The following is a 22,783-nucleotide window of genomic DNA, read 5'->3' on the forward strand; positions in this document are numbered from 1 at the left end:
GGAAGGGAGGAAGGAAGGGAGGAAGGAAGGGAGGAAGGAAGGGAGGGAGGAAGGAAGGGAGGAAGGGAGGAAGGGAGGAAGGGAGGAAGGGAGGAAGGGAGGAAGGGAGGAAGGGAGGAAGGGAGGAAGGAAGGAAGGAAGGAAGGAAGGAAGGAAGGAAGGAAGGAAGGAAGGAAGGAAGGAAGGAAGGAAGGACAAGAACAAAGCTGCACTCTGAAACTAAAATCTGTAGTGATTAAAAGAGTAATGGAAAAAACCAACAAACCAACAGCCAGCCAGCCACTCAGATCCACAGCACTATAGGGATGCCAATGACTACAGGGATCAGATAAAAGCAGTGCAAAGGTCTACAACACAGGCAAGGAAAACTTTGATTTTAGAGGACCCGCTTTCTTTCTGACGGCACTAGTGAATGCAAGGTAACCCGTAAGCAGGGCTGACAGGTAGAAGCACAGCTCACTCTCCTGAGAAAACACAAGGACGCGGTAGCAGCCGTAAAACCTGCGACCGTCCCGTGCCGCTCCGGCCTTGCCTGCAGAACAGCAGCAGGGCGCTGCGCGGGACCCTGCGATTTTATTCAGCAGCAAAAGAAAAACACTGCGGTGTTCAACCCCTCCATGTTCCTGTTCAACCATTAAAAAAATAAAGAAATTAAGGAAAAAGCAGGAGCTGGTGGAGGTTGAAGATAAAACCCCAGCACAGGGCTCCCTAATACTGCAAGTTTTACCTGTAGTGCACTCGCTGCCCTTTGCTAGCAGCTGTGTCTGGACGGGCACCGCTGGCCAGATGCTCTCATCAGCTTCCCAGTCCCGCGGTATCTGACTGCAGGACAGGGACCCCAGCTCTCCTCCAGCCAATTCCCAGCACCATTTCCCTTTCGGTGGTAAAACTGAAAGGACAAGAGGGCCCGAGAAGACAGATCTGTCGCTCCCCTGTGGACTTCACCTTAAACCTACGAGCTGATGCCTTGCTCAAGACTACGGCATTCACAGAAGTAAAACCCTCTCCAGCAGCTTACGTATCTTCCCTGTGCAGAATTGGTTTTCGGGTATTAATTTGACCATGACAGATTGACTGCGTGTGACTGAAACTGCTCTCTGTGAAATGGCCACAGCTTCGCAGGCTCCGGCCCAAGGGGCCAGAAGTTTCATAAGGTCCAAAACCAATTTTTTTTTTCATTTTAAGAAAGCTGCAGCTCCAGGCATACCATTAATGCCAGGCACAGATATGACAAAGGGTTTATTCCTAGCCCACACGGTTACTGTTCTTGGACTCCAGGCCCTGACCCAATTGAAATGACCATGGAGACAACCAATATGGTCTCTGAAAATGGAAAGCAGCAATTCTGGTTGGATCACCTTAGTATAAAAACCTCGTACCACGGCTTTTTTTCATCATTTTGTCAATAAAGTGTGCAAGCTTACCATAGCTTAAGTATCAGGTATATATTTTTTCAAGGTACTATGCTTTATTTCACTTTATTTCTGTTTTCATTTAATCTTCCCTTTCTTCTTTTGTAACCTAAAAGCCATTGCAAGAAATATTTGTTCATCTTATTCACTTCAACAAAGAACAGTAGCTACGTGGCTCCCTGTGGGGCTCTATTTTTAAGTCTTCTCTTGCCTTGTGTGCAGAATCCTCGTGAAATGCTGGTTTAGATCTCTGCTCAAGCTGGCAGCAAATGCTTGGAGATGGTAAATTACAGCCAGGTACAAGTTTCTTAAGCCACATTTTCCATTTATCTTCCAGACCTTTCCCGCCTCTTCCCCCATAGTGACCTGGTCTTCAAGGAGTAGCGAAGTAAGTGGCACACGAACCAGGTAAGAACCTCTGTTTATTTTCTCTCCCAGGCATTCCTGCTACTGCAGCTGCACAGAGCCCCGAGGAGACCACGGCACAGGCTGCTCCCTGAGGGGGCTGCTCCTCTGCAACCCTGCTGCTGCACTGCTGCTGCACTGCTGCTGCTGCACTGCTGCTGTTTTGCTGCTTTACGCTTGGGTTTGTGGAGCTTGACACTCTCTTCCGACCACCATGATCCTCTGACATGAAACTCAGATTCAGACATCAACCACTAACCGATCAGTATTTGGCTCTTCTGATCAAACAGGAATACAAGAACTTGTGATTTCACCATGAGGTTTCGGATGGAAAGCAATGCCAAGAGCAGGATCAGGATATCCTCAGAAAATGCAGCTGCAAAGCGGGTGTCGTGGGAGGGGGTACTCTCTCGGATGAAGTTTTTTGCTCGTGCAAGTGAATGCACTTTTTATATATTATCATCATTTATACAGATCTTTTTCAAATGTGAGAGCTACCTCTTCTAATTTAAAATTATATGCTATTAGTTTAAAACATCCCATTAGCAAGCTAAAGTTACGCACTAAAAACTACAGACTTCCCAGAATTTTGCATGAGAGACAAGACAACAGTCTAAGCTTTGGATAAGTTTCACCGAAATCTCCACCAGAATACAAAGCTTCTTGCAGAAGGGCCCTCATGGAAAGAAGAAAAGCCCCAGCAGTTGGCAGATGTGTGTGTCCATGTCTGCTTTCCTTCTGCTCTTCTCAAGCTGGTTCTCAGCAGGAAGAGCGCTGAACTTGTAAAATCACTTGTAAAATATTTGACCCACAATGACTTATTCTTCTAAATTCCAAAGGACCCAAGCCCTGCATGGACCATCCCCGTCACCTCCCACGCCTAAGCAATTAGGAAGCACAGTGACACCTTTTAAAACTCAAGGATTCCAGCAGGCAAATGTTCCTGCATCCAGGAACCCTGTGGCTCTGCTAAGAATTCACTGTGTCAGCACCGAAGGGAAAGAACCAGGAGGGACTGTGGGCAACACAACACCGCTGCAGGGCAGGCTGCACCACAAGGCCGGAGGAGGACTCGTCTCCAGAAGACACGGACACCTCTCCACAAGACACATTCCAGCCAAGCTTGGGCTTTTGGGCCCCATGTGACAGCACCAGGCTGGGAACGACCCCCAGCAATGGAGCGGGGCTTTCAGCGCTTAGCAGACCAAACCTACAGGACTCTCTGAGGCCAGGTCTAACCGCCTGACTCGGAGCTCTCCAAGTAGCTGGTCAGTAATGAAGCTGACAGGCCTGGTTGAAATATTTGTACAAACAGAAAAAAAAATATATATTCTCCATATTTAGGGCTACAGAGATGATCAGGGGCCTGGAACATCTGCCCTATGAGCAAAGGCTGAGGGAGCTGGGTCTGTTCAGCCTGGAGAAGAGGAGGCTGAGGGGGGACCTGATCAGTGTGTATAAATACCTCAAGGGAGGCAGGGAGGAGGAGGGGGCGGCCTCTTTGCAGTGGTGGACAGTGATAGGACTAGAGGAAACGGCCACAAGCTGAGGCACCAAAAGTTCCACAGGAACTTAAGGAAACACTTCTTGACAGTGAGGGTGACAGAGCCCTGGCACAGGCTGCCCAGAGGTTGTGGAGTCTCCTGCTCTGGAGATCTTTAAAACCCGCTTGGATGCAGCCCTGTGCCACGTGCTCTGGGTGTCCCTGCTGGAGCAGGGGGGTTGGACTGGATGATCTCTGAGGTCCCTTCCAACCTTAGGGATTCTGTGATTCTGTGATTCTATGATTCATCGACCAGAACTGTTCCTTCTGGGAAGCGCTTCACCTGCAGTGCCCAGAAAGCAAGGAAGCACAGGGAAATGAATGTGATCCAGGTCGTAAATCCCTGGCACTCGAGTACTCAAAATAAAACTAAATTAGCCAAAGCAATCATGAGACGTAGTGCTCGTAACAGCGAAAATTTATCCCTGTGATGAGCCAGTAATCTCCCTTTAAGTGAGAGCCAATATACACAGACCACGCCACAACCGAAGGATTATTTAATTCCATTATTACTCCTATCTCAGAAGCCTTTGCTCCAGGCCCCTTATGGCAATTACTTGGCACTATGCATGCATTTTTATTTCTCCTTTAAAATGGCTCTTCCTATGCTGAAAAGCTTGGATTTATGATACCACCACCAAGCCAGCAGGTGAACGGAGCAGCCGGGATAAAAGGAAGGAGGAAGGTGAGCAGTGAATCTAGCGCCTGCACAGGGAGCACGAATCACGGTTTCCAGTTTCCTCCGCATTTATGTGCTATCTCTTGTACGCACGGAGTGGCAAAACTTCCCTCTCCTTTCATCTTAAAACATGTCACCTTTTTAGATTAGCCTGGCGTTATTAAAAATACTCACAAATAAACCTAGTAACTGGTTTTAAGCAATGCAAATCTTCCAACCTTACACGCACGGCGGACGCTGCCGCTTTACTCCTTAGCTTGGCCTGAGCTTCCGTTTGTCAAAATGCCAATTTGGGCCTTCCCAGGAACAATGTAATCCCTTCCTTCGGGGACCCTGCTCCAGCACTGGAACCAGTGATAAGGAGAACGGGAAAGAAGTACTTCATTTCACTGCATAATTTAATATGTAACTTTTATGAATATCCTAAGCAGAATAACATTTAAGTGCTGGAGGTTCCCAGCCCCTACAGCAACCTCTGCCTCCACAGTTTATTTCGGCACTGAGCTCAGAGAACTAATGTTTCAGTAAAGCTTTTAAAGGTACCAGTACAATTTAAGCTGCATCTGGAACCTTATTTTCAGCCTTTATCCATACACAAACCCACTTAATGCTCCATTTTTAATCACACTGGCCACAAAATGCTGCAAGATATGAATAAGTGTTAAAAAAAATTATTTCTAAAGATTTAAAAGCTTTGGACAAGGTCAAGTTTCAGGCAAGATCAACCAAAATGCAAGGCGAAATGCGGAGCCGTTATTCATAATTTGTTTGCTCTGTGCTTTCCTTAGTGCTTCCAATCACTTCAGATAATGAACACGTCTATCCGATCGCCGCCGTCCCCTGCAGGTCTGACTGTTTCATGTCACTTGGGTGAGGAAGCTGCACCCCAGGCCCCTGCCCCATCCCCGTTACCTCCGCACCCTGCCCTCCGGCTTCCAACCCAGCAAAACCCAGAGCTCTTTATTCCCTGCAGGTCAAACCCCCCCGGGACGCGCTGGAGGCCGCTGCAATGGGCTCTCCCGGCACAGCGCCGCGGCTCCAACGGTGCCTTCCCATCCTCGGCCGGATCCTCCATCCCAGTGTCCCACGGCTGCTCCCTCCCCTGCTCGTGGCCTCAGTAACAGGCAGGATCCGGATCAATGACACTTCCAACCTCATCCCCTCTGGAGCCTCCTCCGTGCGCTGTGGCAGCTGCCTCCCTCCCCAGTCCTCCCAGTACCAGGACCAGCTTCCCTCCCCGGCTCTCCCAGCACCAGCAACACGCGGTAGGAGGGACATCGCGGGAAGTGCTTGGGCGAAAGCCTTGTCTTTCCATGGCCGTCGACAAACACGGCGAGGGAGGCATTAAATGGCTACAGACTGCATGAAAGATTGGAAAATACTAAGTGCTTTTCATAAGAATAGATTCTGTACTGTAACCTGGACAAACGCATGGAGTAGCTGTTGTGCAGGGACAATCTGGAGTTATGTCAGGGATTGGTAAAACTGACCATCCTTTCACGTTTCCCTACACCCTTCTACTGGCCTGTACCTGTACCTACTTGCTTTACCACTTAAGTGTATGCACTTTAGGGCAGGTACTCACTTAGAGTACAACATTTTGAGTCTCCTTCTTTGGAGATCTTTAAAACCCGCTTGGACGCAGCCCTGTGCCACGTGCTCTAGGTGACCCTGCGTGAGCAGGGGGGTTGGACTCGATGACCTCTGAGGTCCCTTCCAACCTTCGGCATTCTATGATTCTATGATTTTATAGCAACTAAATTGCAAATCTTACAGTAAAGCAAACTAGAAACAGTTACACAAATGTTGTCTTTAACAAAACTAATCGCCATTGCGCTGAGTTTTAGAACCTAAGCTTATGCTGCTTCCTTCCTCAGCCCAAGATTAGGCATTACCAGTTGGACTGTCATTAAATCCTGAGACCAGGAAACTTGCTGTGAGTCTCCAGCTAGCGATGGGCATCACTCTACGTGTCTCCCATGGCACTGATAAGCCAAGCTCCACAGCACTGCTTGAACAGAGTCATTACTGAGAGCGGATCTGATCAATGTATCAGCACCTGGTGGTGGCCACTGACAGGACAAGGGGCAATGGCTGCAAGCTGAAACACGGGCAGTTCCATCTCCAGGTGAGGAGGAACTTGTTTCCTGTGAGGGTGCCAGAGCCCTGGCACAGGCTGCCCAGGGAGGCTGTGGAGTCTCCTTCTCTGGAGAGCTTCCCAACCCGCCTGGATGCCGCCCTGTGCCCCGTGCTCTGGGTGTCCCTGCTGGAGCAGGGGGCTGGACTGGATGATCTCTACCGGTCCCTTCCAACCTCAACCACCCTGTGATCACGGTTAGGGGAGGCCAGGCCGGTCTGCTGCTCCCCTTCTCCCCTCATTGACCCCTGAGGCAGTTTTGGTGAATCCCCCAGGGAGGCTGGGCCCCTCCCTGGGCAACCCGCCCGCTCCTGCAGGCTCCTCTGCCAGACCGGGTGGGATGGGCGGGATGGGCGGGATGGGCGCTGTGTCCGGCCGGCACCGCAGCTCCCCCCAGACGCAGGGACCAGCCAGGCCGGGCCGCGGCAGCGAGCGAGGCACCTGAGCGTCATCCCAGGGGCAATACTGACACCCCTGGATACCTTCCCATCACCGTCAGCTTTTCAAGTTGTAGAAGCAGTTCATTTTATTTATCCAGGCCACTTTCATTCCTGTGGGTAAAGTATCTTTATGTCTTCCATATTTCAAGCTAATGCTGGAGCGTATCTGACCATGCGGTTCCTAGTGTGCAGATGTCAGGCAGACTGGTGCACCAGGATGAAACATGTCACCCTTGCAAGTGAAATTGCTTCCAAATGGGGTGCACAGTTGCCAGTGTATCCCTGATGTATTAATTTTGAAGTTATTTAGTCATTACTATTGATTTTTCACACAGGTCCTTTTCTATATGCCAGTGAAGTCTTCAAAATCTTATGCATTTTGTCAGAATTTATTACTAGGAAATCAGTAGCATGTGCATTAATAAATAAAACCATTTATTAACTCTGAAAGGTAGTCTACAGTAGTTATATCTAAAAGAGAGGGAATTAAAATTGCTAAAAGAGGAGATTTGAAAATGTCACATGTATCTTCTACTGCTAACAGCGATTCTATTTATTACAAATATAATCTCCAAAAAGCAGTATTTGAGTGGGCTAAAAGCTCCCTTCGCCGCTGGTGTCCAGCAGCACCGCACAGTCGCTGCCCACGTCCTCAGCCTTGCCCACTGGCCATCACAAGAGTTTTGGAGGCTCTACAAAAACTGCAAAGGAATAGGAATATTTAAGCTGTACAGAAAAACCTGTGGCGTGGATCTCAAGGCCTCTCGCCGTTCAAACCCTTTCAGCCCCTGCAATTATCTTATCACCTACTTTCACAACAACCACCTTGCTGTAAAATTACTGTTTTGCTTTTTGTTCTCTTTCTTCAAAATGCATATTTCTCTTTGATTCCTGCTGAGAAGATAACAAATCTCCTTTTTCACTGTCTTTGGGATGAAAGCACAACAAATTCCTTTAGAATTTTGCACAATATTTTCTAATTATCTTAGATTAAAATATCTTGCAAGAAGGAACTGAAGAAATAACAGGCACTCCCTTAAAATTCCAGAAAGTAATAAATAAAACCTTTTCTGTGCATCTACTCAGGGATTCATTTCAGAGAGGAAAAGGGAGAAAAACCTGTTCCAGATATTTTTGGAATGTATTTATGTGAAATTATTGGCTTCCAGGTGAAATTTCACCTTTGAGAAAGCAACTGTTACTACCATATGCTTCTGACCAGGTATTCTGTGCCCGATTTAGGCCTCCACAATTCACTGAGAAACGACTCAACAAGTTGTTTAATCAGCTCTTATTTCTGGCTGTTATCAGCCTTGCCTAATGGCATTTTTCTCCTTCTATCTCCCCAAATACCCAACCTTCTCGCCAGTTAATGACCAGCCTCTTCGGACTCACTGCAGTCTTTTTCAATGAAACCTCACAGCACATTCGTCAAGCGACCAGGGAAGTCATCCGGGAGTCAACAAACCTGTTCAGGGAATTCCTGGGCTCCTTCATAAAACTGTTCAGACACTCACATTCCCCCATCACGGCGGCCTACGGGGAAGATCTAATGAGCTTTGATTCCCGATGCAGACACCCATAAAAACAGAGCGAGGGCTTAAAACAGACTGCACAAAGGCCTACTGAAAGTGCAGAGATAAAATGTTGGAGCATTTGCTTCATATTTTAAAAGTTGCTTGATGATCTTTACAGAAGAGCAAAACTTTGTCTCTGCTGGTATTATAGGGACAACTAACTTAACTGGAAAAAAAAAAATCTGGCATAATCTTACCCCATCTACAGGGCCACCATTAAAACAGTGATTCTAAGTTCACCATTTACTAGCACTACCATTTACCTTTGCCAAAATAAAGTTTTAATGTTTTAAAGTGAACAGGAACCTCCTCACACACATATTCCCATACGGGCCTGCGCACACAGTCACTCCTACCATTTAGCTCATTTAAGATCCCCTTTCCTTACGTAGGACATGTCAAGTGTATTTTCATGAGATTCCCCTCCACTTCTTTTGTCACTCCCCTTCCTTATTTATTACTTTAGCCGCTTCTGCACAGTCCCACCAATGTTCTCCCCCAATTAAAGGCAACCAAGCTAAAACTGAGAGCCCTCGACATTCCCCGAGACGTGACAGTGTGAAAACAGGTTGGCCTCGGAGTTACTCTTCATACTAAGAATACTCTCCAGGTATTTCAGATCTTGAAAAAATACAGTATTTTATGGTAATGCCTTTGCTTTTAGGAAGTGCCCCTCTCACCTGCAACACTAACGCCCTTCTCTCCTTGCCTCTGGGTACCTGAGAGGAGCTAATTTTGCCTCACGGGCTCTAGTGCAGAAGGTCAACTCTGCAAGTCACCTTCTTACAGAGAGACTAAGAGCAAGCGCAACGTGATGGCAGAGCAAACCCTCGCTACTCGTTCCTGAAGGACTCCACGCATTTCTATTCAATTCCACTGGCTGTGGTTAGGAGCGGGACTCGCTGAGCGGGGCTGGATCCTGGCTGAGACGACTCCAGCGAAGGGCGCTGGGGAGCAGCCGGGCGAGGCTGACTTGGCTGTGGCTGCTGAAAGGAAACGGCGACCGGCACCTGCGTGGGACAACGCGGAGTGGACACTGGAGTCACTCTGTTCTGCAGCACGAGCTTGGAGGAGACCCCACGGTTTTGTGAGCCGGAGAGGAACCCGACTCCACATCACTTGAATTCTCTCTTCTAACCTAGACATGAAACCCAAACGATACCAGAACCGAGCCCTCTGCAGGGGCCTGCCCACCACAGGAGGGTCTCGGCAAGCACTGCCTCCTCGGCTCCACACGCATCCATGGGGAAAGCCTTTCCCCATGCCCTTGAGCAGGGCTACGAGGATGGTCAGGGGCCTGGAACATCTGCCCTGTGAGCAAAGGCTGAGGGAGCTGGGCCTGTTCAGCCTGGAGAAGAGGAGGCTGAGGGGGGACCTGATCAGCATGTATAAATACCTCAAGGGAGGCAGTGAGGAGGAGGGGGTGGCCTCTTTTCAGTGGTGGACACCGACAGGACTAGAGGAAACGGCCACAAGCTGAGGCACCAAAAGTTCTGCAGGAACTTAAGGAAACACTTTTTGACAGTGAGGGTGACAGAGGCCTGGAACAGGCTGCCCAGGGAGGTTGTGGAGTCTCCTTCTTTGGAGATCTTTAAAACCCGCTTGGACGCAGCCCTGTGCCACGTGCTCTAGGTGACCCAGCGTGAGCAGGGGGGTTGGACTCGATGACCTCTGAGGTCCCTTCCAACCTTGGGTGATTCTATGATTCCGCACGGCGCTTCCCCACTCTCTAGGGGCCTGGATGTATCTAAGTGTTTGGGGACACGTGATAAGGCCGGCAGAAGGAAACCAGTGACACGAGCCGCCTGCCCGAGCTTGGTGCCATCAGGAGGGCAGAGCCACAGACACCGTGTGGGCCAGGAGCCCGCTGCGGGCTGGGAAAACTCATCACTCAGGCCTCAGCTGGGCTGCTGGAAAGGCGGACACGCTCCCTCCCGCGTGGCTGCAGGGGAGACAGGCACAAGGGAACGGGAAGGGCAAGGAAATAAAATCCCACCCTGAAACTAAACCAGCCTGGCTGTCTCTGTACCTATATGTAGCGGGGAACAGGGCTCTGCTGGGGGTCAGGCCTCTCGGAGAGTTAAGTCAACCTGGTCAATAAAGTGTAAAGAGGAGAGGGGAAAAAAAAAAACTTTTTAAAAGCCACTTCCATGATCAGAGACCCTACTAAATAATTACACGAGAACATTTTAAATCAGGCAAACAATTTTCAAGACTGGCTAAACATCAAGGACAAGTGCTGGATTAAGGGAAAGGCCACAAAAAAGGTATATAGAAAATGTAATAATGAAGTGGCAGATACTGGAAACGGCCTCACTTTACACGCAGCCAGGGTTCATTTTAGTTACCTTTAATCTCCACGAAAGCAGAGAAATGACACAGTGTCTAACTGAACACAGCTAGCGGGTTTGCAGCCGGGCAGGCACTAGTAGGCAGGGCTCACCTGCAGCGATCCCAGGAGCGGCCCCACCGCGGGAGAGAGGCCAGGCAGAGCCGGGGCCGGGCAGCCCGGCCGGCTGCAGCCGGCAGCTCTGCGCCTCGGCCGAGCGCTCCCGGGGAGCCGCGTGACAGAGCCGCGTGACAGAGCCGACGCGAACGGAAAGGCAGCGGGAAAAACACTAGCCCAGGTGTCAGCCGTGGAGGCCTTCCCTTGTTCCCACTGATTTTCCATGCCGTGCTGGGAGCTGCAGCGGGGTCGTGGCCCCTCTCCTGGTATCCACATGCTTTTATTCCTGGGATGTTGCCCATGGGATGCCTGCCCTTTCTCCCCAAATCGTGGTCGCTGCAAAGAGCCTCAGCAGAAACGTGCTGACGCTGCCAGGCTGCAGGAGCCATTCAGGCAGCCTTTACACACACGATTCCCCTTTTTACTTCACAGTTGCTTTTCCTGACAAATGCATCACTATTTTCTCTCAATTACATGCATTCTCCAGGAAAAGATGACATCCTCTCAGTCTGCAAACAGGTTAATATATAGAAGGCATCGCCACAGAAGAATTTCTCAGGGTCTCTGTTCTTCTTCCCCCAGTGCCAATTTGCTAAGTAATATCATGACATTTATCGATTTGCGCTCTATCTTCATCTAAGCACAAAAACACTCTTAGAAATCCTCTTCACCACACAAAATCCACAGCCTGTCCTACTGTGTGTCTTTTCTTAAATAGAAAGACCAAGAAATTAAGTGAACCTAAAATAAATCCTTTGATACATTCAATCTTAAATAGTCTAAAATAAAAGACCGAGATTAACGGCATATTCATTTCGCAGCACTGAAACTAAAACTGTCAGGAAAATACAGAAGTTCATTTTCCTGTGGAGTCCTAAAGTGATGTTGTTATCTCAAAAGCTTAATTTTGTTCTCACTCTTGTGTCATTGTGATTTTACAAAACCTTATTTCTTTCTGGGTCAGTAGCTAGGAATCTATACGATATTTCCCATTATTTATTTTAGAAGATACAATTTATTTTAGAAGACAATACTGTCTTGCATTACTGTCCAGACTGTATTTTGTTTGTGAACTAGGATGGGAAAAATTATAGAACAACATCCTAAATAAAAACTCTGAATACAAATAAATACAGCCAAAAGCAATAAAAAGAAAAAAAAAAAGTGGAAAATGTTCTGGATTTACCAGTGTTTTTTTTTTATAGCATTAAAGGCCACCATAAATTTGCTTAGTTTCACCTCTGTCCTAGTTCCAAAAATCTCTCAAATATGTTAAAGCTTTTTGCTTATTTGAGATCTCAGGCTAGACTGTATGCCTTCTTAGAAGATGTCTGGCTCCAGCTCTCAAAAGTTGCTTGAAGTGAGAATTTAAGATCAACCGTGGAAATGATTCTGTCGTTTCTTCCTTAACCGCTCCAATAAGCAAGTCTGTCAGAAATGTCTCCATACTTACAAGATTATTTTATGGAATGATACAGCAAATAAGAGAGCAAAGGGGAATGACACCAAACAGTTTCAGCTCCAAGTAATCCTGTTTTCAGCAGCAGCAGTTAGTTTTCCTATACCTTACATTTATTGTCCTAAAGGTATTTAAAATAAGTGTCTAACTCATAAAAATAACTGAAGCCCCTTTTTCCCATCCACAATTCCTGCAAGTAAGACAGTTCACACACTTCACATAGAGATATGCAAAACGCTGCTCTCTCAAGTCTTCTACTTTCTTCTAGAGGACATTAGCCTTGTTAATGGGATCATTTTACATTTTTTTGTATATCTGTCAATAGATCCAAATTAAAACTGATCAGATGATAACCACTTGTAAACTCACGAGGTTACACATATGCTGTTCTTTGCTTAACCTTATCAAAGCGAAGCTCTAAAACACAAGAGACAGGAAGACTTAGGTCTCCGAAATCCATAAATGCTTCACTGCCAAAACACCACTGTGTTAAGCACGACACTGTCGAAGGCACAAACAGGGATCTGTGCCAACTGGATAATATCCAGCTTAAAAGCTGCGTCCCCACTTACATGAGGACAAGAAAAGGTCGGCTTGCAGAGGCCAACGCTGCCTTTACCTTACTGATGAGCGTGACGACGTCCCCCTCCCGGATAGTGAGCTCATCGTCGTTCTGCGCGTCGTACGGGAAGATCACTTTGCAGTACTCCTTGGCTGAAAGGAAGAAAACACAATGTGGTGAAACACCACTTTATCAAAACAGCTTATCCAAAGGTCAAACCTTTTATAAACGTTTCACAAGCGTCTCTCCATGCCATCTTATTTTCTTGACATCTTCACAGGCCTTGCCTCTTACAGATCTTCATAAACTGCATGAAATATTAAAAAGGCTGCACACTGATGAGAATTCCTCATGTGTGAGCCGGGAAGACAGCTCTGCAACCCCCCAGCACAGCTGTCCCAAACGGAACTGCTCCAGGAGGAGCCCAGCAAGCCACCTCTCTTGGAGCAAACCTGTGTTTCTCACCAGCATTGAGGCTTCCCTGCCACAGCTTCCCTCAGATCTCCTAGGTCAGAAGCATAAAGGACCCAGTGGGTCGATACAGCTTATCTGTCACCTGGTGCAGCAAGTAAGAGAGATTTCTGCATCTATTAAGATGGTAAAATAATAAATGGCACATGAAGAGAAGCAAATTCTAAGCTAAACCATCTGTACATTCATCATAAAAAAGGTTTTGAATAGTAGCCCAAAGCTGCTTCTTCCCTTTGCTGTCTATAAATAAGGCATCACCTTGATTTTCAGCTGGACATCGCAGGAGCCGAACACTCCTACTCAGAAAGGATAAAAAGCAGCAGTCATGCAAAGCTAGCTACACATTGCTGTGCACCAGGCAAGCACGCAATGTGCCTCCCAAACAAAAGGGGATGTGCGTTCCAGCTGTTAAATAGTGGATAAAAAATGGGATACTCAAAGGCATGGTGCTTATCTCACTTAACTGCTAAGGTTTTAACTTTGATGGCGCCTGCCTGTAGTTTTGCTGCAGAAACAGGCACTCGCACGGCACAGAAGTCTAGATGAGTTCGGAAGAGCAGGACCTGCCTCTCGATTCACATCCTGAGGAGAACCTGCGGATTCCCCTGGGCTTCCATGTGGGGCCGGTTCAGCCGCGGAGAGGCCGAGGGCCCCTTGGACACCGGTAGGTGTCTGGGACCCCGTGTGGCTGGCGGCTCTGATGCCCAATTTTGGCCAGCCCAAACACCCTGAGGTACCTCGAGCAGCAGCAGATGCAGCCCCAAGGCTGGGACTTGGATCCGGATTCAGATTCGGTCATGGAAAACTGGGAACCTGTGACGTTAGTGTTCATGCTCACGCAATAGCCAGTGGATCAGTGGATCCTGGAGGGATCCACCCTTCACCAGAGAAGCAGCCACCTCCATGTGACGAGCTGAATCTCACTCAGCTCCACGAACAGACCCCTGCCCAACCCCAGGGGTGGCCACCAGCCCACGTGCCTGTGCTTGAACCCAGAGCAGGGCTCTGACTCGATGCCTGCATCCCCACGGCCGGCACCCAGCGACACGAACATCGCCTCAGAAAAGCATCCAAGGGGCACAGACGTGGAGAGGAGCTTCCCGAGCACAGGCAGCTTGAGAGGAGCATTAGCATTAACGGGGCAGAGGAGAGCCCTGGTTCTCACTGCTGCTCAAAGGCAGTGATTTTTACATGGCTCTGGTTCAATAAATGAGAATTTCTCTGTCTCCCCAAACTTCTTGTCATCAAATACAAAACCTGATCCAAGAGCCCTAGCAGGTAGGGTTTTTTCCCCCTTCTTTGATGTCTTTGAAGAAAGAAGAGTCAGATGAAGACAGTCAACATGATTTCTGACAAAATACGCGCAATAAAAACAGATACTTTTTGCTGATTCCAAGCACAGGGGACAGCATCCGAGAAAACCTCGCTTGCCGACATGACCCGTGACCACCCGCGAGCGCCACCGCGGCACGGCCCGGACTCCGGCTCAGATTTGCTGCGGCCCGTGGGAAGGTCCTGGCCGCTGCCGCACGGTCACGGCGCGATGTCTCACCTCCCGTCCTGCCCTCACGACAGCACCGCATTGCTTGCAAAAGCTGCCGTAAAGTGACCAAGTCAGGTGGATGCAGAGCAGTGCAGGGGCAGATCAAGGACCCACGCCGGCGCTCGCGGCCAAGGGCCGCTTTGGACGGGGAGCATCCGCGGGGCTCTGGTCTCCGTGTTTTCCTGGTCAATCCCCCCCACTCTCCCTGCTATTGGAAGGCTGTAACTGACTCAGCTCAGGTGCTGAAGCTACGGATCCCACCGCCTCTGCCTGCTCTTTTTCATCCTTTCAGGGCCTTCATCCCTGAAAATCTTCAATGCAAATCTAAATAAGGAAATTACTGGATTTATTAACTAAGGAGAAGCTTGCAGAGGGAACTGCAAGAGAGCAAGGTCTCAAGAACCTGGATGCCTTTGGGACAACGTAAGGGGCTGCACAAAACGAGGTAACAACTTCCAAGCTTTTGGGAGGGCACCGGGAGGGCACCACGGCTGAAGGGAACAAACCCAAAGCCAACAGGATTCGCAATGGACACAACAGGACACAACGCGAGTCTTCAAAGTCATATTAATAAAAGCAGAGAAGGAAAATCCAATAGGCTGTGACACTTAACAACTAAAGCTTTCCTTACTGAGCAGAGCACAATGTAGCAAGATGATATAAAAATATTTAATTTCTGCAGTTATATTCAGATAGGAAGGAAAATGGGGAAAAAAGAAATAAAATAAGGTGGGCCTGATTTCAGACACACAGCACAGGGGAGACCACATTAGGACTTGCTGTTCTTCTGTTTTTTAAGAAACAAAAACAATAAAGTAAAGGTCAGGATAATATACTCTACCAGAAGCACGGTAAATAGATTTAAACCAAATTAAACCATCACAGACATATAGATAATTTTTGAAGTGTCCTCAACTGTAGACGACAAAACCCATCATTATCATTTTTTAAATTAGATATCCAAGGTTCGGGTCATAAATCACAGATGGTTCTTCCAGAGTCTCTCCATTTTTTTCTGACCTGAAGACAAGTTTTAAAAATATCTCTCCCTTCCAACTCCCAGGAGGAGACCTCTTGGAAACACAAAGCCAAGGGAGGGGACAGGATAACGCTCATGGAATTTCCAGCCCACGTTTATTAACTCCAAAACTGCTTTATTCTTTCAGATCACAGCTGATCTCTCCCTGCAAACCCACAGCTCCTCCCAAGCACAAGCAGACAACACACAGAAACCAGTGGCTGGATGCGTGTTTACAACTTCAATGGAAAGCTGCAATTTCAGTGTATAAAACCGGGGTGGTTTGAGGACTTGCATCACTGCACCAGGCTGGTAATTTGGGATTTAAATATTACCTGGTCCAAAAGAGATCTGAGCAAACTTCACCTCTTGCACCAGCAGGTCCTTTTCATTTTAAGAGCGTGCTTTTCTGTTTGTTCTCCTGCTAGACTCTTACGATTAAATCTGATATTGAAGACAGAAGTCCAAATCTGGCAGGGGACTGGAATTTGCCTTTCCTCCTATGGGTTCTTCCTCTCACATCTGCTGCTGCTCCCTTGCGTTAAGCAGCTTTCACTGTATGGCAAAACGTCCTCGGGCTCACATAATGCAATCACTGTGCTAGTTTCACCCTTTCTAACTTTATATATAAAATATATATATATGTACACACACACACATATACATGCAGTTTTTTATATATATATATATACACGCATATATACATTTTATATGTATATATACATATATACATTTTACTTTTAAGTAAAATAATGACCCCATATACTTGACTTTTGAAGCTTCATTACTTCACCTCTGATGAAGCCTTAATCATTCAAAGCAATGATAACCACGAAAACAATCCTTGCTTGTTTTTAATTACTGTTCCCATAAAATGTTTCCAACCTGTCAGGTCTGAGCAGTGAAAGATTGCATCATTGCTACCCAAAAAATAAAACTGAGAAAAAATAACTCCAAATCCATACTTGGCAGAATTTGGCTTTAATATTAATTGTAGGACTCAAGGACTCAAAAATGGCTCGTGCAAATAAGATACCTGCACACAACATCAGCAGGCTCAGGCTATCAAAACACCACTTCACCAAACGAAGAATTAGAAAGAGAACTAATTAGGGCCTCATTAATCCAGATTCAGCTCATCTTTACACCTACTACAAGCACGCAAAAAGAGTAAACCTAGCTCATCTTTAAACCTACTACAAGCTTGCAAGGATTTTGGTATTCCAGTTGTATGAGAGGTTAATGCAAACTGTAAATATTCAGCAAGGAGAGCAAGGACCCTCATGGCCACGGTCAGTGCGCCGTGGGGCCTGGTCAGCGCGCCGTGGGGCTTGGTCAGCACGCTGTGGGGTCTGGTCAGCGCGCCGTGGGGCCCGGTGCCTCTGCTCCTCTGCTGCCTGCTTATCTGCCCCGCGCTCGCGCAGCCTCAGCGATGTGCAGCGGGTCTCCCAGCCATGGGGATGCTTCTGCTTTGCGGAATTTCAGATTCCAACAATGCTATTTAAAAAGTGACACTGTCTGGAGCCGCCTTTGCTCTTTTCCTTTGTTCCCAGGGAGCCGTGCAAGCTCAAAGGCAAGCTCAAAGCCAAGCTCAAAGCCCAGCTACGGCCGAGCAGCGGCAGCTCTCAGACCGTGCGTATCATTGCCTCCACACAGGGGGCAAGGATATTGAGTTTGGGGCTGCTGGAGGGCCCACAGCAGTCCTCGACATGGGGCGGCTATGGGGCTCGTGCTGGAGAGCCCACAGCAGCCCTCACCGTGGGGCAGCTATGGGGCTCACAAGCAGCGGCAGCTGCTGAAGGCCCCCGAGCCCGGGCGGACGGGGCCGCCGTGGGGCCAGGCCTCCTGCGCGGCCCTGGGCCCTGCCCAGCAGCCAAGGGGGCGCCTGGGGGGCGCCAGGCGAGGGAAGGGCCGCGCGGCCACGCGCTGCCCTGCTCCCGCCGGCGCCTCCCGCCCGCGGATTTGCTTCCCGCTGCCCCTATGGAGAAGGGATCGGCAGCTGGAGACCCCCAGGGCAACGGGGGCGCCGCCACCGTGGGGACACCCCCATGGGGGCCAGAGCGCCAGGGCCCAGCTCTGAGGTGGCTCCAAGCCCAAATGCCAACCCCGCGGCCGGGGTGTCGGCAGCTGCAGGAGACCGGAGACTTTCCAGGCTGGAGCTTCTTCAGGCTTGTTCGTGGTGGGTTGTTAGGAGATATCAAACAAATCTTGGAAGGAAATCCTTCCTAGGGTACTTTGGGAGCCCTTATTACTTCCTAGAGACCTTCAGGAGCCACGAGAACTGCTCAGCTATGTCTGTTTTTACTTATACAAAGTGGTTTGAAAGGAATAAAAACACGTGTGAGACCCAAGTAGGAGAACGGACAGAGATACTGAGAAGGCACCACAGACCCGTTAGGATCATGCCATAACTTTACACGGGGCGTTAAATAGAGACGTGCTCAGTTCCTCTGTCCAGGCACTGTGGAAAATGCCGTTACATGGATGTACTGTTACATTTCAGAGGAGATAAAAATGATATAACTTTGGAAAACCCCCATTTTCCAATGGAGCATTTAAAAGTTTTCCTATAATGACAAATATTAGATGGTGCTTTCACGGACAGGCTATCTCATATCCACTGTATTGTTACCAAGTTGTTCCTCTCACTCACAGCGCAGACCAGAAACAAAGCCAGGCTGAAGGGAGTTTCATTTGCACCGAGAGGCGTCTAGATCTAAATGCAGGACAACTTCCAGGGACTGAAACTATCTCCTGTTGATGCCATTTAAATCTAAGACAACTACAAGGAATCACGTTGTTTCAGACCTTGCTAAAGTTGTGGTTCTCCTTCCAAAGAAAGGAGATGCTAAAAATCCCAGCAAAAAAAAGAGTCCTAAGTGACCATGTGCAGGGGAAGTCCAGGGACTCCGAAGACAGGCGCACGTGGAAATGCTGCATCCATCGGCAGCCGATGCCCAGGCTCAGACCTGGCAACCAGGATGTTGAACCGTGTGTGCACACACAGCTGGGAAAAAACAGGAGGCAACAGAAAAGGGTCTTCTGGCCCAAAAGGCACGTTCTGGAGAAATAACTAAGAGGGATGTAAGCAGAAGCAACTGGAGGCCAAACCTGTCAGCGGAGGAAAGCACAGGCTTCCTATCACTGTTTAGAGGATTGACAGGACAAGGGGCAATGGCCACAAGCTGAAACACGGGCAGTTCCAGCTCCATGTGAGGAGGAACTTCTTCACTGTGAGGGTGCCAGAGCCCTGGCACAGGCTGCCCAGGGAGGCTGTGGAGTCTCTTTCTCTGGAGAGCTTCCAAACCCGCCTGGATGCCGCCCTGTGCCCCGTGCTCTGGGTGTCCCTGCTGGAGCAGGGGGTTGGACTGGATGGTCCCTAGAGGTCCCTTCCAACCTTAATCCCCGAATCACAGAATGGTTAAGGCTCGAGACCAGGTCCGGGCACCGGGGCCAGCGCCCGGCGCCGGCTCTGGGGATCCGGGCGGCAGCTCGCGAGGCGCTTCCAGCCGCTCGGCATTTTGCCGGGAAGAGGCGGCCAACCGCCTTCACGTGACACCTGCCCCCTCTTGGCTCCTCTCCTCCTGCTCCGGATCCCTCCCTTGCTCTGCCCCTGTTTCCCAGCCCAGGGGAAAGCGTGACGCGGCCGGTTACCTCTCTGAGAGGACAAACACGTCGAGGAAGCAGAAGAATGGTGCAAGTTTATGAAAAGAGGCCTCGCGGGAGCCGAGGCACAGGAAAGCAGTTTGCAGATAAGGACACAGCCTCCTAAGTTTTCACACGCGCTCCTCCAGGAACCAGCAACTTGGTTTCCGGACCGTTTTAAAGCTACGTAACTGGCTGAGTAACTAAGCTGAACTAAATGTATCCGGAAAGGAACAACTGTGGAGTGGCAAAGTGACGGATGAGAATCCTTTGTTTTTGTGAGTGAAGTTATACAGCATGGAAATGAAGCTCCCAAAATATTCTATCAGCTTAACAGAAGAAGTTGAGCAACTTCGATCCGTGAAATCAGAAGATCCTTAAATATAGATAAGGCAAGAATTTAACTCAGAAAATCAAAAATTTATGTTGTCATAAATTCTTTGCAAAGATATAGCAATATTCTCTTCATCGTAACGTCTTCCAGTGAAGTCCAAAACTATTTAATTGTAATAAATGCAAATAAAAACAGGGAAGAGCTCATATGTGAACAAGTTATTTGCAAACTAGCTACATGCATCTGCACGGAACAGAACTGAGACCTTCCTGAAACACCTAATTGTGGCTTTTTGTCCTTCTAAGCATCAAGGTGAACAAAACAAAACAAAAGCCTCTGAAGTTCTTGACCACTATTTAATTTTTAGCTCCTACACACACCATACAACCCACACATTTCTTTTTTTTCTGCTAAGTAAAGAGGGAAAAGGAAGGGAAAAAAAGACACTCAGAATAAGGGATATTTTTCTACGATGCACCCACAAGTTACAGCACAAAGTTAGAGTTTATTCAACTCTGATTAATTTAAGGCTGAAAGCTGGTGACGTAACAGAATTTGATTTTTGGTGGCAGAAAAACGGAGGTTGGATGATAAGAACAACAACAACAACAACAACAAATCTGAGGCTCTGTGAAACAAAGCGTTCTGTCTATGCACTGCCTACTCAAAGCTTATCCAAAATACAGCTAACTGCCTCCTGCTTTTCTGATACACAGAACGCCCCTTTAGTCAAAGCCAAAAAAAAATACGCTCTTAAGAAGCTTAAAAGTGCAAAGTGCAAATTAAAAAGAAACGGTGAAACCTACTTTTTGTTCTGCTGTCCACTTCTATTTTTGTTGGCTCCTGAGTTGCTGTGGCTGGAGGTAATTTCTTCCCAACACTCTGAAAAAAATAATTATTCTCCTTTAAAATTTGCACATGTTCAGTTCAAAGTTGGACAACATAAAAAAAATTAGTGGAAACATAAAATATTGGAGCAAAAAAAGGACAGTAAAGAAAGAGAAGCAACTTTATAATTAGCTTTATTTGTGGGGGCTTTTTTTTTAAGTGGCAAAGGATTCAAAATGGCATGATCCTCTAATTCTCTTTAAAAAAACAGTAGAAGAGTTTTAAGCATTTATCCTTTAACACATTTTCAGGGACTGAGCATGTGATGAAACTTCTTAAGAAAAGGTCCTAACTGGTGCCAAAAGTCAACCTGAAAGAACAGGGGGGGAAATTCCCCTGATTTCCTTCCATACCAACACTATTCATTTTAATGTCTCTAGACAGTGTGTGATGCTGACAGGCTCTGCTTAAGCCAGTTTCCCATTTCTGCTCATTTTGAGCAAAAATAAATGATTTATAGAGAAGTACTACAAATAAACCATCATCAGCCAAGTGAACATTACCTGCGCAACGTAAAACAAATAAATAATAATAAAATGTAGTATAGGGTAGTCATCCTTATGCGCCCTCAGTAACTATAGGAATGCCAGCCCCTCTCTCCCTCTCTTTTCTGCTTGCCAAGGAAGTTGTCTCTCCTGACAGTCACACCCACGTGCAGCTGAGGACACAGGTCGTTACTATCCGCTTACACATAAACATGGGCTCAAAGCCGGAGCTATAAATCAACACCCTTTTCTGGTTAAGCTATATACAAACACACCAGCGTTGGTCCGTCCCGCAGGGACCCTCTGGGCAGCAGCCCCGAGGCCAGAAGGCCGAGGCTTGGGGCTGAGGGCGGCAGGACCCCTCGGGGACGGCGAGCACAGTGCCAGGCAGAACCAGAAGCGATACCACTACAGGGTAAGGTCAAGGGGCTCAAAATTTTGAGGGTGTTTGAAGGATATCAAGATGCCCCTGTTAGCCAACAGGCACCATCTGTGCCCGAGTGCACCTAGGAAAGGCATTAAAATAAACACACGAATAAGCCACGTGCTGAACGCTGCGGCTGGCAGCTGGAGGCACGTGTGGAAGGGAGGCAGCTCTGCACGCTGCGCACAGGGCAGCCTCCCTCCCCATCTGTCCTGGCGAGCAGGACGGAATGGGAACTGCAAAACCCAAACGCGTCCTACGGCATCGAGCTCCCGAGGCACATCAGGAGCCAGGGCAGCTCTGCGGAGCGTGCAAACCCTCGCAGCCCCGAGCTGGAGAGCTGCTGGGGCGACAGGCGAGGAGCAAAACTGCTGCAGAGCCCCCCCAGCTTTCCATTTATCTATTTATTTTATTTTCCTGCCCCGATGCCACCCTGCGCCACATGCTCCAGGTGTCCCTGCTTTAGCGGAGGGGTTGGACTGGACGATCTCTACATCTTCCAACCTCAACCATTCTGTGATTGTGTGATTTTGAGATGGGAGAGGAGACAAAAAGCATCATGTGCACCAGCGATAGGGGATGAGGGGACACGTGGGGCTGACCGGCTGCTGCACGTCAGGAGCCGACACGGGTGACGAGCAGCGCGTGGCGGGGCCGTGCCGAAGGCGGCTGGGGCTCAGGGAGGCCGAGGGTGACGCGCTGGCGAGTGGATGATCTCGGCTGGAAAGCTGCAAAGACTCCCACCAGACTGCACTGGTGGGAGAGGAGCATGAGGAACGTGAGGGAGCTGGAGAGCCACGCAGGCAAACGAGTCAGGATGAGGGCCGGGATGGGAAGGCGGCACCACGCGGCCGCTCACAGCACCGGCCACAGCTCCCTTCCTACCAGGGCCTGGGGAAGGGCGGCAGCGCCTGCTCCCGCTGCCCTGCGACCAGCTCCCGGAGAACGCGGTGCCAAAGGAGCATCCGGGTGCTGCCACGCAATCAAAGGCTTGCTAATGAGGAAACTGTCATTCGAAAACAGGTGACAAGAGGAGAAGGAGAGAAAAGCAGCTGGGAGCTGCTTTGTCACAGGTGGATCTTTGTTCTTCTGCCATAAAACAGTCTTTGTGAGAGCTGAGGTTTGCTCAGCAGAGGAGGAAGAAAGGGTTAACAGAAGACTGGACTCCTTTGCACAGGGCACACACAGAAGCAGCCCAAGCAAAGAGGTGAGGAACTGGATTCCTGATGGAGCAACACATGGAGCCCCTCCTGACTCCTACCAACAGAAGAGGGGTGATGACTTGGGCAACACATGCAGAAAAGATGCTGAGAGA

General features: G+C 48.6%; 1 protein-coding gene across 2 annotated transcripts in view; it reads right to left on the reverse strand.

Annotated features, from left to right (window-relative positions):
* SH3KBP1 (SH3 domain containing kinase binding protein 1) overlaps positions 1 to 22,783 on the reverse strand; it is a 197,453-nt gene that overhangs the window by 34,376 nt on the left and 140,294 nt on the right. For both annotated transcript variants that reach the window (XM_026052165.1, XM_026052158.1), the window contains 2 exons: positions 20,478 to 20,553; positions 12,718 to 12,812 (listed from right to left, as the gene is read on the reverse strand). In XM_026052165.1, coding sequence (XP_025907950.1) covers positions 12,718 to 12,812; positions 20,478 to 20,553 — 171 coding nt within the window. The remainder of the gene's footprint in view (positions 1 to 12,717; positions 12,813 to 20,477; positions 20,554 to 22,783) is intronic.

This window comes from Nothoprocta perdicaria, unplaced genomic scaffold, assembly GCF_003342845.1.
Source record: "Nothoprocta perdicaria isolate Ctin4 unplaced genomic scaffold, notPer1 scaffold_112, whole genome shotgun sequence".
Taxonomy (NCBI): domain Eukaryota; kingdom Metazoa; phylum Chordata; class Aves; order Tinamiformes; family Tinamidae; genus Nothoprocta; species Nothoprocta perdicaria.